Source organism: Calidris pugnax, unplaced genomic scaffold, assembly GCF_001431845.1.
Source record: "Calidris pugnax isolate Ruff unplaced genomic scaffold, ASM143184v1 scaffold147, whole genome shotgun sequence".
Taxonomy (NCBI): Eukaryota; Metazoa; Chordata; class Aves; order Charadriiformes; family Scolopacidae; genus Calidris; species Calidris pugnax.
The window spans coordinates 4,281,569-4,298,041 of record NW_015092359.1 but is presented as its reverse complement, the minus strand read 5'-3'; the positions used below and the strand labels follow the sequence as shown (position 1 = coordinate 4,298,041).

Below are 16,473 nucleotides of genomic sequence, written 5' to 3'. Positions count from 1 at the left end.
TTTCTCACATGGTCCCCCTTCTTAAAACGTCCAGGACGCTGGAATGAATTAAGTAGCAAACTAATGGCCGTGTGAAGGTAACTAAAGCCTAAGTTCCCTGACCCAGAAAGGAGAACACACAAAAGCTATGAGAACGTCGAAGCCGTTACAGCAGGTAGTTGGTGAGGCCTCAACGCGCCCCTGCGCGTGGCACAACCCCCAGGGCAGTCTGTCCTGAGATGGACAGACAGCCTCTGCGGGACGGCCACAAGCCTCTGAGCACCAGAAGCCTCTGGATTCCTTCTTGCTGGCAGAAAAGCCCACAGCAGGGGGAGAGGCAGCCACTGCCCAGCAAGCAAGCAGGCTCCAGGGAGGGCACGCACATGCTGTACCGCTCTTAAAACAATAACGAGGTGGGGGGCTTGGTCGCCAGGAGTGGGATGAACCTGTACCGCAACGGGGAGAAATGTCCCCTTCTCCCCGGCCCGAGCCCCGCCGCCGGTGGCAGGGGTGGCGCTCGGCAAGACCCTCGTCCCCGGAGGCGCCCGCCACCCGGCGTCACCCGGTGCACGTCCGTCTACGTGCTGTGCCAGGCGTGAGGTAATCGGATGGGCAGCCGACCGTGAGCTGGGAACGAATGGTCAAAATAAGCCATAACCTCCCTGAGGTGTTTTTTCGTTAAAAGTCTCCTTGATGAACTGGCCCATGGCATGAAGCTGGAGGGGGAGGCGGGGGGGGGTCCTGCGTGATCTCACGCTCGCCAGCTGCTCCTAAAAGATGGTGGCAAGTCCTAGCGAGGGCAAAACTTTCCAAAGAGAGCTAAACAGGCTCTGGGATAACACGGGGTGGGGGGTGGGGGGAAGAAAAACCAGCTTATTTTGGGTTGGAGGAAAGATGTGCTGCACGCCAGCAGTTCAGGTGAGAGGGGAGGAACCTCTGACCTGGGAATGGTTCACCAGCGAGGACAAGCAGGTACACCAGGACCTTCTGCGACACCCCACCGCGCTGCGAAGCTGTGTCAGATGAGCACCCACCCCCCCCAAGCTCCCCGTGCTATCGCAAACCCACTTGAAGCGTACACGGCAGGAAAGCAAGCGCGGCAGGTAAGAAGCAAGGAAGACTCCCTTTTTTCTGTCTTCTCTCCAGGATGGCACCGCGTGGCCCAACCTGCACCACAGAAGGTGTAGGGGAGAAAGCTGTAGCATCACAGTAGCACCCCAAGCGCTGCGCAACCCCCTGGGCTATCAAGTGCGCTCTAAAGGCTAAGGTAGCATGACAAGTCCCTGCTGCACCGTTAGGATAACTAACGAGGGCCTCGTTAGCGCCAAAGTAACAGGGACGAGGAGGAACTTTGCTGGGAGCACCCCACGGAAGCAATTTGGTGGTAGCACCTAGCCGTTGGTCATGAAGAGGAGACAAGTGGACACTCACAAACTCAGCCTGGCCCCGTAACGTCTATCCGTCGCTTCCACTAGTTTGCAGAAATGACTTTAAAAGCAGCACAAGCTTCCTAGAAACCCTGGCCACTGCAGAGCTAAGGATGGGATTACAGCGACAAAGGGGGGAGAGCTGGAGGAGTATTTTAATTGAGCGGGGAGAGGAGGAAAAGCAGAAGTCAGTGGCTGACGCCTGCTACAAAGCGGAAAGTTAATTCTGGGCCCACAATTAACCCAAGACACCGGGATGGAGACGAGTCAGTACCGGACCAACACAAAACAGCTGAAGGAATTCACTTTCCCACAAGAGAGCTTTCTAAGGATGCTCTAAAGGCAGGGCTGCAGTAGTTATGTAGTGCTTGCACCCAGCTTTACTGGGGGTGGCGAAGCACTGAACCCCCACTCCACTTGACAGGGGAACAGAACGAGAGGTTTGAAGCAAAACAAAGGTGGAAGCAAACACCTCCTCCGCTGGACGTGAGAGCCTCTGGCTGCGGAGCTGCACCCCGAGACTGGGTGGAGAGGCAGCAGAGCCCCCCCACTAAACTCTGCCGCGTGCTCCAGCCCCCAGCTCAGCCTGGTTTTTCTGACCGCCGCGGGGCTTGGCAGCACGGGGGACAGGCATGGAGGAGATGGGCACTTGGGGCTTGTAGCAGCGTGCCGAGCCTCGCGCGGTAGCCTGTGGCCAGCACGGAGCCTGTGCTGCAAGGCAGCGAGGCTCTGGGCTCCCCAGGCAGAGTCAGAACCAGGTGGGAGCTGGAAATGAAGGGGCTCCTGCCTGGGCTGGTACAATGGCAGGTCAGGCAGGTTCCCTTCACCCACGCACACCCGAAGGTGGAAAAGCAGGAGGAAGGAGGAAAAGCAGGAGGGACGTGACAGTGGTGAGATAGGAGTTATAACGGAAAACCAGGTCTAGCCTGGAGGGATGCGGATGGAGTGGAGGACAGGCACAGCTCACCATGTTCATTCCTTATTTATACATGAGAACCGAGTGCATTTCCGTGACCCCTGGGGGAAAGGGATGGGGCAGAGCTTCCCGGGCCAGCTCCTGAGCCCGTCAGAGAGCCTCCTGGCTTGAGGTGAGAAACTCTTCTGCTCTCTTGTGGGCCTCCAGGGCTTTTATAGTGTAGACGTCCTGAGGAAGCTCAGATTTCCGGCGCAGCAAAACTTTCTCCTTCTTAATGTCCTTCAGCATCTACAGACAAAGCAAAGGAGTCAGGGATCAGCAGCAAACCCCTTCACCCCTCCAGCCTCCACGTTCCTCAACTCCAAGTGCCCTAGGATACACTGGGTGACACTACAGCACGCTGCAGAACAGGCTGAGAGCCAAACACAGACCAGAAGGACAGAGAGACAGAAAAGTCCCACTTGCACTTTTCCCAGGGTGGGAAGGTTAGATAAACTCCACTCGTCAAACTACAGGTTGGTCTCTAATGATCAGGGATGACAGCAAGGGCATTTACCCTCATGACACTCGGAAAGAGCCAGTTCTAGCTACTGGACTGACTATGCTGATGTCCTGGCTGGTCTGGGAGTAATTGTGGAATGACTCTAGACACCTACACACCTGCACAGCCTCTGTCTCCACCGTTTTCTTCAGTAGCTGTATATCCTCCGCGGTCGGGGTCTCCGTTTCCATACAGCAGACAGAAGGCAATGAAGAAGGTGCGTAATACATGGGGTACTGCAGAACAACACAGACAGCTGGAGAGTCAGCACGTCCCCCAGCACCCAGCCTTCTCCCCCAGCATCCCAACACAGCACAGTATGCTTCCATCTTCCATCCACCCTCTCAGAGGTAGCAGTAGGTACATGAACAGGAAAGGAGCATCTTCTTCCACCCATTCCTACCTGTGGCCTCCGAGCCCCCAGCACACCGCCTGTGTGCTGAGAGAGGAGTCCATAAACACGTACGTGCTCTCTGAAATATTACTTAGAGCTCAGTGCTACAGAGGGCCAGGCTGGTAAAATGTTGCCAGCACCCCAAGGTTTTGGGAGGGACAGACCACCGCTCCAACTGCGTGCACAGGACGGAGGTCAGGTGCTGGAGCCTGCTCTCACGAGCTGAGGAAGCAGGTCAGAACCCCCAGCACATTCTTCTCTCTCTCATCCTACGTCCTGCTGTTACCCACCTGGGGGTTCAGCCGGGCCAGCTCCTCTATTTTCTGCCACATTTCTTCTCGTTCCTTCATCCTGAACCTTCCCCTGCAGAGAGAGAGAGAGAGAGAGAGTGAGCAAGTGCGAACTCCTGGGGAAAGCGCAGCTTTTGCTCACAGGAAAACCAGATCAAGAGACAGCAGAAAAGTGCAGGCTGGGGGATGAGCTGCTCTGTCCTTCAGAGACCCCCCAATTCTACCTGCAAGCGAGACGTGGCAAGAAGAGAGGACACACTGCAGCTAGCAGGAGGTGGGCAGGCACACTCCTCACTCCCCTCAGAGCACAGGGGTGGCACAGGGTGGCACAGGGTGGCAGCAGCAGGCTGCACAGGTACTTTTTTCCCTTGGCTTTGTGCTGCAGGAGAGGACCAGAGCAACCCGGACACAGCTCTGGAACTTGGCACAAATTTTGGCACAGACCTTAAGTGACCCTTCAACTGGGCCAGCTGTAACTCCTGGGGAAGGGAAGGTTCCCTGCAAACAGAGGTGAGCGTCCACCGCTCCTTGTTATTCTCTTTCTACCTTTTAAACATCTGCACTAAAATCTCTGCTTTGTTTCTGATTTTAACGGACTATCTGGCTTTCATCCCAGCTACTGGTCTCTCCAGTGCCCTATGTATCCATGGCAAGGAAGTTCTTACACTCTGTAATCACCTCACACTCTTGAAATATATTTAAGAAAGGAGGCTAAAAACGGTAATGGAGCTGCCAAGCATTCAAGCAGTGGACTACTCCATCAGAGAACACAGGGTCAAAAAAAACCAACCCAACAAACCAAACCCCAAATGAATAACCCACACCTCGTTTTCTGACAGAGCTCTGGAGGTCTCTGCAGGGGAGTGTGACCAGGAGTTAAGCACTGATCTTCACACTAGCTCCTTCCTGCCTCATTCCCAATTTCTCCAGAATCCTTTTTAATGTCTGCTAAACAGAAACATACGTATTATTCCTGTCTTGCTGTGGGAAATGTAGACCAGTATGTGGGTCCACAAAGGCCCTCACATCATGAAGGTCACCGCCCCTCCATAGCAGTGTCTACCTTGCTGGTATCGTGTCTACCACCATGCCATGTTTGTTTGGCCAGACTACATCACATTACTGGTCTGGCACACAAGGAGCTGAGAGAACTCATCCAGTCATTCAGCTCCATCCATCTCTAGCACCAGTTCTTTCCTTTCAGATCACCAAGGCAGTCTGAAGAGCATCAGGGAAGCCCTCCATTCCCCATGGCACTTCCAGATCCACCAGTTTACGCATCATGTGCTGAGCTGATATGGCAAAAGACCACCTTGCAAAGAAAATACCCTGTCTGACTAAGAGCAGTGCTTCTAAAAATCTGAAAGCTTTTACACCTGTGATCACTCTTTTCAGCCAAACAAATATTTCCAAAGAATGAAAGTTTCATCTTTATTTTGATGCCACATTGACTTAATCATAGTACTGCAGCTGCCTGACATACCCCTATAGGGGAAGCTTCCTCCCAATCTTATCAATCAGCTTGGCTTCACCTCCTAAACCAGCACATTTCCATTATCTGAAAGTGTCACTCATCTATGTGACTCTTTGGAGAATCCCACCTTTCTAAACAGCAATGCCTCACAGGGCAGACCTGAGTCTGGGTGCTGCAGAGCTGGGTGCTGCACCTGGGGAGAAATAACCCCCTGCACCAGGACAGGTTGGGGGTGACCTGCTGGAGAGCAGCTCTGAGGAGAAAGACCTGGGAGTCCTGGTGGACAACAGGATGACCATGAGCCAGCAATGGGCCCTTGTGGCCAAGAAGGCCAATGGCATCCTGGGGGGCATCAGGAAGAGTGTGACCAGCAGGTCAAGAGAGGTCATCCTGCCCCTCTGCTCTGCCCCGGGGAGGTCCCATCTGGAGCACTGGGACCAGTTCTGGGCTCCCCAGTTCCAGAAGGACAGGGAACTGCTGGAGAGGGTGCAGCAGAGGGCTACAAAGATGATGAGGGGTCTGGAGCGTCTCCCTTAGGAGGAGAGGCTGAGGGACTTGGGGCTTTTTAGTCTGGAGAAGAGAAGGCTGAGGGGGGATCTGATCAATGCTTATCAATACTTAAAGGGAGGGTGTCAAGAGGATGGGGCTGGTCTTTTTTCAGTGGTGCCCAGGGACAGGACAAGAGGAAATGGGCACAAACTTGAGTATAAGAAGTTCCACCTAAAGATGAGGAGGAACTTCTTTCCTGTGAGGGTGGCAGAGCCCTGGCAGAGGCTGCCCAGGGAGGTGGTGGAGTCTCCTTCTCTGGAGACATTCAAACCCTGTCTGGAGACATTCCTGTGGGACCTGCTCTGGGTGGACCTGCTCTGGCAGGGGGTTGGACTAGATGATCTCCAGGGGTCCCCTTCCAACCCCATGTGATTCTATGGGAGCAGCACCCTCAGCCCTACTTTGTAGGTGATGTGCACCTCATCAGCTCCCTTTATGAGAGCATGAGAAAGCCACTGGCAGGACATTTGGAAAAGAAGAGCTACAGTGGGAGATATCTTCTTCCTGCTGCTGTGGCCTACACAGAAGGAGGCAAGGTAGCTGCTACCAGAGAGATGTTGGGTGCCTGGGCGGCCCCAGAGCACGTTGACACCACACTTCTTGAAAAGGGTATTTGAGGCCTTCACACTTCTAGAGATGGGCACGTTCAGGATAAGACACTATCTTTCTGCCCCAACCTCCCCACTGTTTTCTGAAGGATTCTGATAATTAAAGCAGCTTCAAGATGTCTGGGGAGATTAGCAAGACACAGTCAGTCCATCTGCACCAAACAGTAGAGAGCCTCCCCAACATGTTTCTCCATGGCCAGCCTTGGCTGCAGCGGTGACATGCCTAAGCTGGCACGTCACTTGTAGGCACAGTAACTAATTAAAAACATGGCCTCCACCACCAGCCTTTGGGACACTGCTGTACGTTGGAGGCACTCGACATCACAGCCTCACAGGATTTTATTAGGAAAAATAAAAAAAATCATAGAATCATAGAATGGTGAGAGTTGGAAGGGACCTTAAAGATCATCAAGGTCCAGCCCCCCTGCCCTGGGCAGGGACACCTCCCACCAGACCAGGTTGCTCCAAGCCCCATCCAGCCTGGCCTTGAACCCCTCCAGGGATGGGGCAGCCACAGCTTCTCTGGGCAACCTCTTCCAGTGCCTCACCACCCTCACAGCAAAGAATTTCTTTCTGGTATCTCATCTAAATCTCCCCTCTTCCAATTTAAAACCATTACCCCTTGTCCTGTCGCTGCACTCCCTGACAAAGAGTCCCTCCCCAGCTCTCCTGGAGCTCCCTTCAGATCTTGGAAGGCTGCTCCAAGGTCTCCCCGGAGCCTTCTCTTCTCCAGCCTGAACAACCCTGTCTATTGTACTGTACTATTTCTATATTTGGTTTAAGTCTCTGTGTTTGAAAAGACAACAGCAATTGACACCAACACCACGTTACTGCCACCAACAGGCACGACCTGCAGCCAGCTCTGCCAGGGAGGCAGCAGAAAGGAGCTGTGGATGCAACACGTCTTCTCGAGGCAACAGGACCTGCTGCTCACCAGAACACTAGCACTCTGGGGACAGAAGAGCAGGTAGGACAGATTCTTCAGCTACAAAACAAGTCTCATTGCACTGGGGAGACACCACTGAAGAACACTTTCTCCTGCCTGTGAAACACACTTTGTCTAACCCCGTTTGTTCCAGCAATGACTTATTCTATTATCATACAGAACACGCAGCTACAGTGTTAAGTGCACATGGATTTGCTTATATTTCTCAGATATTTTAAAGACATGGAGGGAAAAGCTGACATTTTGCCAATGGACTTAAGCAAAGAACTCAGGCATGCTGCTCTAGTAAATCTAGCTTTCTAATTCATCTTCAGGGAATCACAGAATCACGGAACTGTTGAAGTTGGAAGGGACCTTCTAGAGATCATCCAGCCCAACTCCTCTGCCAAAGCAGGGTTGCCCAGAGCACATCACTCCGGACTCCATCCAGGCGGGGCTTGAAGATCTCCAGAGAAGGGGACTCCACACCCTCCCTGGGCAGCCTCTGCCAGGGCTCTGCCACCCTCACCCCAAACAAGTTCTTCCTCACATTGGAGTGGAACTTCCCATGGTCCAGCCTGTGCCCGTTGCCCCTTGTCCTGTCACTGGGAACCACTGGAAAGAGTCCAGCTCCATCCTCCTTCAACCCACCCTTTAGACACTTGTCAGCATTAAGAAGGTCTCCCCTCAGCCTTCTCTTCTCCAGGCTCAAGAGCCCCAGCTCTCTCAGCCTTTCCTTATCAGGGAGATGCTCCAATCCCTCCATCATCTTTGTTGCCCTAAGTGATCTTCCCAAGTGCTCTTTCCCCCCACCATTGTTCTACGTCCTTTCTGGTCCCAGGCCCCTTGCCCAACAAACCCTGATCTCCTTACTCCTCCTCTAATTTCTTCCCTTCACCACTCACATTCAGAATAGCACTACCACCACCCTGGCTCTTCGCTGTACCTCTGCCCAAAGTCTCTACCCTCCTTGCCCAGAGAAGCTGCTCTTCTCCCCAGTCTCCTGTCCCACTCCATTCCCTTCTGCTACCCAATCTCTAATTAGTCCTTTCCCAGCCTGTCCCTACAGACCTTTCACAACCTTCTCTCCCAGCTCCAGCATCCCTTCAGAGGGACCTCTTTTCATGCTTCTCAAGCCAGGAACAGCTGGCCAATGCTGTGCCAGTGACAGCACAGTTGAGCCTTCTTGTTTTCACCCTGAACGGCCTCCTCAGCTGGGCCCCCGTGGCAGGGAAATCCCACTTAGCTGAGGAATCATATCATGCTCGTTGTAGGTAAACTCATCTCCCATTCAGCTGCTAAAAGACATTTTTACATACCGCCCACCGAGCTTTCAACTGACATTTTACCAAATTTGGTTATCTAGGAGAGCGAAATATCCTTGATATCCCTTACATCCTTGATAAAAACCCATTTCAAGGTTTTCTGAAGCATAATTAGTCAGAGAGGCACTAGGGGAAAAAAAAAAAGATCTTAACATGTGCAGAAAACAGTGCAGCTCTACCCATCCGTTTCTTGGACAGCTCTGAGCTGCTCTGTTGACCTTTTCCAGAACAATCCTCCACCAGCCACTCACCAATGCTGGGAACAGTCCCTCTCAGCAGGTCAGCGTGGGTAGAAGCTAAACAAGTAAAAAAAAATCTCCTGATGGAAACACCAGATAGACCTGGGGGTGTTGGTCGACTGTCAGCTGAACAGGAGCCAGCAGTGTGCCCAGGTGGCCAAGAAGGCCAACAGTATCTTGGCCTGTGTCAGGAACAGCGTGGGGAGTAGGACTCAAAAGGTGACTGTCCCCCTGTACTGGGCATTGGTGAGGCTCCACCTCAAGTGCTGTGTCCAGTTTTGGGCCCCTCACCACAAAAAAGACATTGAGGGGCTGGAGCAGGTCCAGAGAAGGGCAATGGAGCTGGTGAGGGGTCTTGTGAGGAGCAGCTAAGGGAGCTGGGGGTGTTCAGCCTGGAGAAAAGGAGGCTGAGGGGAGACCTTCTCGCTCTCTCCAACTCCCTGAAAGGAGGGTGTAGCCAGGGGGGGTCGGTCTCTTCTTCCAAGTCTCAGGCGATGGGACAAGAGGAAATGACCTCAAGTTGCACCAGGGGAGGTTCAGATTGGAGATTAGGAACAATTTTTACATGGGAAGGGTTATTAAACATTGGAATGGGCTGCCCAGGGAAGGGGTTGAGGCACCATCCCTGGAGGTGTTCAAAAGACGGGTTGACATGGTGCTGGGGGACATGGTTTAGTGATGGATTTTTTGTCAGAGTTGGGTTGATGGTTGGACTAGATGATCTTGAAGGTCCCTTCCAACCTAAATGATTCTATCTCATAGTCACCGAATCTTAAAATACACGTGCAGGAATTTGTGGGCTTCACAAATGCCCTAAAACAGGAAAAAAAAACATCTCTCTTGCTCCCAATTTAGATGTTAACAAACCCCTTAATTCTCCATATGCAGGTTACCCGCCCCAAGCTCTGATTCACATCTCGACTTTGTTATTTATTACTATTTCACAAAACAATGGAACATATCCCAGAGCTTGCCACTGTCAGCAAGGGTTAGCCCTGCTCTCCCCACCACCACATTTGTAGCAGCCCTGGCTCATCCAGGAATGAGCAGCACTGTCTTATGCCACTAAATCAGCAGAAAACAGACCCAGGAGAAAAACAAACAAACAAACAAACAAACAAACAAAACCAAAAAAAGTTTCCTTCTAGCTTACTGAACTGACAAGTCATAAAAGCCAGTAGTCATACAAGCACCAAAAAACAGCACAAGGAAGCAGAAAAAGTGGATTTTTTCCCTCTTTACAGCATCACGGCACAGGTACTTGCTGAGGTCAGATTTTATCCCCACCATTTGCTCTTTGAAATTCCAGTGTTATTCCATCTTTATGGCTGGAAAACTCAAAGTGCCCTGTGGCACGACAGACACATTACGCCCACTGCAGCAAAGCTCTTCCGAGAAGTAAAACAGCAGGATTCCACTATGACATATATGGATTGGTAAATATTTCCAAGTGTCTCTGCAAAGCTGAGTATCCTCTACTTTGCGATTTATTTCCTCATGACCCAGCAGACTCTGTCACTCTTTCCCAAGCTACCTGCTTCAGCACAATTGAAAGGATTTTTATCAGGGTACACATTTTACCTCTTCTCATCCCTAGATATAATTATTGCTGAGGCATCCTACTTTTTGACAAAATGATTTGCACCACTTTTCCTTTTCCCCTCTGCCTGTTGGCATCTACCTTCTGTTATTGTCCCCCAAGGAGACTCCAGGATGAGCTCAAGTTACTTGGCAAGAACCTCTTACTCACTTCTGCTTCTCTGCCTTGTATTGCTGCGTGCAGTCATCAAAAAGCTTTTGGTTCATCTCCATGAACAGCTTCAGTGCATTGTAGATCAGCCCGTGGATTGTCCTGCAAAGAAATGAGGAGAGGAGAACAAGTCATGGTGGTATCTCGGCCCTGAGTTAGCACCAGCAGCACAGAAAAGAGCAGCAGCAACTCCTAATACTACAGCTACGTAGTGTGTGAGCTCTCTCTGGGACAAGGAGACTCCTGGGGAATGAAAACAAGTATTGAAGCCGCCTGTGAAATATCTGACCCAGGGGCAAAAGAGGAGAGACGCAGTAGATTGAGCCCTGTGCCTCACCAGGTCTACGGATGGAACATGGAAGACAGCTACAACCTTGCTGGACTTAGGCAGGTTGTCTGATAAAGCGTTGGAGCAGATGAGCTACGGGAAGGAAGAGGAGAATCTGAGGCATCCAAACGGCCCTGAGAAGATGTGGCTAGCGATAAAACAAAGACAGGGAAAAATAAGAGGAATACACCTTCAGGAATTCTTGTGTCACATGGCTGGGAAGGAGATGGAAGCAGCAGAATCATGAATCTTAACTGGTGCAAGAAGGAAACAGAACTGGTGAAGGGTTTCAGACAAGAATCACGGAATTGTTGGAGTTGGAAGGGACCTTCTAGGGATCATCCAGTCCAACTCCCCTGCCAAAGCAAGGTTGCCCAGAGCACATCACTCAGGATGGCATCCAGGTGGGGCTTGAAGATCTCCAGAGAAGGGGACTCCACACCCTCCCTGGCCTCTGCCAGGGCTCTGCCACCCTCACCCCAAAGAAGTTCTTCCTCAGATTGGAGTGGAACTTCCCATGGTCCAGCTTGTGCCCGTTGCCCCTCGTCCTGTCACTGGGAACCACTGAAAAGAGTCCAGCTCCATCCTCCCTCAACCCACCCTTTAGGTACTTGGAAGCATGAATAAGGTCTCCCCTCAGCCTTCTCTTCTCCAGGCTCAAGAGCCCCAGCTCTCTCAGCCTTTCCTCATCAGGGAGATGCTCCAATCCCTCCAGCATCTCTGTTGCCCTATGCTGGTGTCTCTCCAGTAGTTCCCCGTCCCTCTTGAACTGGGGAGCCCAGAACTGGACGCAGGATTCCAGTTGTGGCCTCCCCAGTGCAGAGCAGAGGGGGAGAGTGACCTCCCTCCACCTCCTGGCCACACTCTTCCCTCTGCAGCCCAGGCTCCCATTGGCCCTCTTGGCCACAAGGGCCCATTGCTGGCTCATGGAGAGTTTACTCTCCACCAGGACCCCCAGATCCTTCTCCTCAGAAGTGCATAAAGTCCTTTTCTGAGCTCTGATGAGGAGGGGCGGTAACACTGAGTGTGTCTGCACACACACTGAGCATTTTGCTGGAAGACCGTAGGATCTCGGCCGCGGACCCAGTATTTTTAGCTAATTTGTTAAAAGAAAGTGAGTTTTACAACTTGAATTAAGCAGGAAAGGAATCGGTTGGAAGAAAGGTGAGCAGGAAGCTGAGGGGAGAACCATAAACCAGACTAGTATCGAGGAATCAGACACAGGAAGCAACAATTGACTATAGGACATCTGCCCCCTTAGTTCTGCCTTCTCCGTTCTTCCTGTCCACAAGGAGTCAGGCGCTGCATCAGCCAAGGTCATGAAGAGCACAGGGGTGATCATTAGTTCACAAGCTGGAAAACCTACTGCCCGCTTCCAGGAGACCTCCAGCATCAGTGATACGCAGGTATCAAACTCTTGAGTAGACCTCAATGGCCCCAAGGCGGGTCACGGCAGGCGCCTGACCCTTTGCAGAAGCAGGTCGCTGTGGTCCACCGTGGCACTTTTCCATGCTGATGCTACTAATAACCCCTCTGGCTCAGCACCCGGTGTCACCGAGCACCACGTGTCACCACACTGCAGCAGCGTGGCCCGAGACTTGCCAGCAGGTCAAGCAATCCGGCACCCACAGCAAGTGCCAGGGCATGCGGAAAGACCTACTTGTTCCAGTGGCTCTTGGAGTTCTTGTAGAGGGCTGGAAACATGATCGGGAGAATTTTGGCCGCGTTGTCGCTGATCAGGCTCATGATATATTCGTTGTTCCAATAGTACAGCGCTCGTTCTGCCACCTGCAGCGGGAGAGAAAGCCATCCTTGGAGGAGAGGCTCCTTCCAGTGACACCTGTGGTGCACAGGGAAACTGGGAAGGGCTGAGACCAGAGCTTGCCACCACCCAGCCCAGGAGCAAACGCTTCCCCCTCAGTGCAGGCAGGAGGGCTGACCATCACCAACTTCTTTCTACCAGGCCATTCGTCCCTGCCACCCACCTCTGCCAGACACTACTCCCTTTCCTGAGGAAAAACCTCACGTTCTTGACAAGTCACTGCCACCGATACACTGATGACTCCAACACCCTTCACATAACACTTGAGGACAGTAATGTCATCCACTCCAGGTCCCATCAGACTACCTCTTTCTTTTCCTCGGACTGTCCTCTGTAAAGCACCATTCCTCCCTGGCCTTCCCCAAAACAGTCTCCCTGGGCTTTGGAGCACCAGTCCCACAATTCATCCCCCTGATTTAGTAAGGGTGAGAAATACAGAAAATCTTGGGGCAGCCAGCCTGCTCCAAACAAGACAAACAAGCCTTACAAGTTTCCAATAGTACCAGACTCAACCACAATTCTTCACATTTAACCACAATTCCGGGCAATGCCCATCACCAGGCTGATTTCTGCAGTTAGCACTGGCTTGAGAATGGCTTAAAAACCTAGGAAGAGAGGCGTCCAGTTTTGTGTGTCAGATGATGGAGAACTCACCACATTCCCTTAAGGTATCGTTCCCCATGAGTAAATGAAGTGAAATTCACTTCATGTTCACTTACCTAGCTTTGGTTTCCAGCTATTAGATCTTGTTAAGCCTTTATCTGCTAGATTAACACACGATCCACTCAGACAAAACTCTCCTCCACCAAGGTGTTCCCACTTACCAAGAAGTCAATTCCTATTTTTGCTCTCATACAAGCTGCAGACACATAGACTCTTCAGCCTGACCGCATGGGACATCTTTGGGGTTCATTTTCTTAGGCTGGAAAGCGTTTGCACCCTCTCCAGGTTTTTCAGTCTTGCTTTTCAAAGAGCTGGCAGCAGATGAGGGCTGCTATCAAGCACAGGATGCTTCTCCTCCAGCCTTTACCCTACTTTATTCAAGCTCCTTAGTTCCCTGTGGTTGCTTCTTCCACACCTAACAATCATGTTAGTCCTCTGGTTCCCATCACCACACCAGTAATCCACGTCCAGCTGGTTTCCATCAGGCTCCTCCAGTCCTTTCCAGGAAACAGTAAACTTTTACATATGCGCGTGATCTAGACTGTCCTCATTTTTTGCCTTTCAAACACATGACTTTGTACCTCTCTGTACCAGAAGACAGACTGAAGCCAGTCTGCCCCACTGTGCACTCACACTCACTCTGGGGGAGGGCTATGTCACTATTTCACACCCCACCTATACCTGGCTCAGCCACGTGTTTCACCAGCAAGCTGTCTTCTTCCTGAGCACTCTTTATGGCAACCTAAACCAGTGAGCTAAGAACACCTGCTAGGAGCTACTAGCAGGTTCTGCCACCCTGGACATTTTAAACCTTAAAACTACCAGCCACAGAGATGGTTTTAGCCTTGTAATACAGCCAGCTTCACAGAATCACACGAGGTTGGAAGGGACCTCTGGAGATCATCTAGTCCAACCCCCTGCCAAAGCAGGTCCACTCAGAGCAGGTTGCACAGGAACGTGTCCAGGCGGGGTTTGAATGTCTCCAGAGAAGGAGACTCCACCACCTCCCTGGGCAGCCTCTGCCAGGGCTCTGCCACCCTCAAAGTGAAGAAGCTCCTCCTCATGTTTAGGTGGAACTCCTTATGTTCAAGGTGGTGCCCATTTCCCCTTGTCCTGTCACTGGGCACCACTGGAAAAAGACCGGCCCCATCCTCCTGACACCCTCCCTTTAAGTATTTATAGACATTGATCAGATCCCCCCTCAGCCTTCTCTTCTCCAGACTAAAAAGACCCAAGTCCCTCAGCCTCTCCTCGTAAGGGAGATGCTCCAGGCCCCTCATCATCTTTGTAGCCCTCTGCTGCACCCTCTCCAGCAGTTCCCTGTCCTTCTTGATCTGGGGAGCCCAGAACTGGACAAAACTTCCCTTCAGTGGGAACAAGAAGCAGACTCCAGCACTTTGTTCAGTACACCTCACTCTTTACCACCTACCCCAGAATAACACAAAGTACCTTCTCCGCGCACTTTTTGCTTGGCCTCCTTCCAATACCCTCAGCTTGGTTTTACTGCAACAAGGTGACACTGGATGGATCACCTCTACATTTGCTAGTCAAAACAGGAGGTGGCAGAGCCCCTCTACTCCAGCTCCAACAGATGCTGCTGAATAGCACAATGCAGCAGGAGAGGCTCTACTGACCCGCTCTGTTTGCTCTTTGGATGAGCTTGCTCTGTGGCTGTGGTGAGGATTCTCACCGCCTCCCACCATATGTCACCCCAATACTCACCCTGGTCACACCTCCACGTGCCACTGATCCACAAAGACAAGCCCAAAAGCTGTGGTGGCACCTTCACATGCCAAGTGGGTTACAAGCCAGTGCTCTATCCCCCTCCTTGAGCTACAACCTACCTGGAAGTGTGGGCTGGAGACACACTTGGCCAACTGCCTGAACAAGGGCTCCATAACTTTCACAAACTCAGACGGCTCAATCACGTCCAGGATCTCCTCCAGCTCATTTAAAAACATCACCTCCTTGGGACTGTGAGTTTTCGGCCAGAACTTCAGCAAGCCTACAATCACCTGAGTGGGGAGGGTAAAGAGACAGTGTTAGAGGCTGAAAGTTAACGCCAGCTGCGAAATAAATTCTTTAAGGTCTGGTCACAACAGCAGAGGGGAGGAAGGAACAGAAGAGACTCTCTCAAAAAGCCAGGGTGGGTTACCAGGGAAGAAAGAAAAGTCCAAACTCTACCAAGTTCCACGCCAGACAGCGATGCTGCCCGGGCTGCTATGACTCTAGCGTACAAGCACAAAGCTTAGAACCACTTTTTTTTCTCCCCAAACACAGCTAAACACAGAAGTCTCAAACCAGAGTGGGCAGCACCTGGCAGATGGTCCAGAGCAACCATGGAAGATCAACTAATAACATTGAAAATGCTATGGAGAAGGTCACCGAGGAATGATTATTCCATACACGGCAGGGCTTGAGCACTGGGAAACACCCAATAAATTATGCAATGGATGAGTTTGGGACAAGTAAAAGGAAGCACCATGTCACGGATTCACAGAATCACATGGGGTTGGAAGGGACCTCTGGAGATCATCTAGTCCAACCCCTCTACCAAAGCAGGTCCACCCAGAGCAGGTTGCACAGGAACATCTCCAGGCGGGGTTTGAATGTCTCCAGAGAAGGAGACTCCACCACCTCCCTGGGCAGCCTCTGCCAGGGCTCTGCCACCCTCAAAGGAAAGAAGTTCCTCCTCATCTTTAGGTGGAACAACTTCTATTCCAGTTGGTGCCCATTTCCTCCTGTCCTGTCCCTGGGCACCACTGGGCATTTCACAAAAAAGTAACTAGATAATGGATCTTGTTCTTGCAAGACTTTGTGGAGACTCCAAACAAGACTCCAGAAAGAAGCAGACAAGTTTATGGAGTTTATACCTAATGCTGACAATTAAATATGACAGTGCAGATGCAACTTCTGGCTGAGTAAACTATTGCTTACAAGATACTGGCAGAATATACTAGGGGAAGGGCTATACCCTACTTGATTTTATTTATTTATTTTTAATATTGCTTCATTCCCTACCCATCTGCTTCTAGAGCCGGTCAAAGGCAGGATCCAAGATCCTGCAGACCTTCAGTCTGTTGGAGCCATCGGTACGGTATTTACCAACACGCCAGCCCTGTGGACACTAGATGCCCACACAGCTGGTGGTAGAAGTTGCTCTTTCAAACTCTGTGGTTCAGCAACCTGAGCCTGAAGCCAGCAATCGAGAGGAAGCTCCCAGCAGCAGAGGGACAGCAGCGG

General features: G+C 51.6%; 1 protein-coding gene across 1 annotated transcript in view; it reads right to left on the bottom strand.

The window, feature by feature from the left end:
- Positions 1-2,371: 2,371 nt before the first annotated feature.
- PPP2R5D (protein phosphatase 2 regulatory subunit B', delta) overlaps positions 2,372-16,473 on the bottom strand; it is a 32,087-nt gene continuing 17,985 nt past the window's right edge. The window contains exons 11-16 of the mRNA XM_014962433.1: positions 15,075-15,245; positions 12,406-12,533; positions 10,418-10,519; positions 3,548-3,620; positions 2,983-3,099; positions 2,372-2,610 (exon numbers count right to left, since the gene is read on the bottom strand). Coding sequence (XP_014817919.1) covers positions 2,473-2,610; positions 2,983-3,099; positions 3,548-3,620; positions 10,418-10,519; positions 12,406-12,533; positions 15,075-15,245 — 729 coding nt within the window. The 3' untranslated portion in view covers positions 2,372-2,472. The remainder of the gene's footprint in view (positions 2,611-2,982; positions 3,100-3,547; positions 3,621-10,417; positions 10,520-12,405; positions 12,534-15,074; positions 15,246-16,473) is intronic.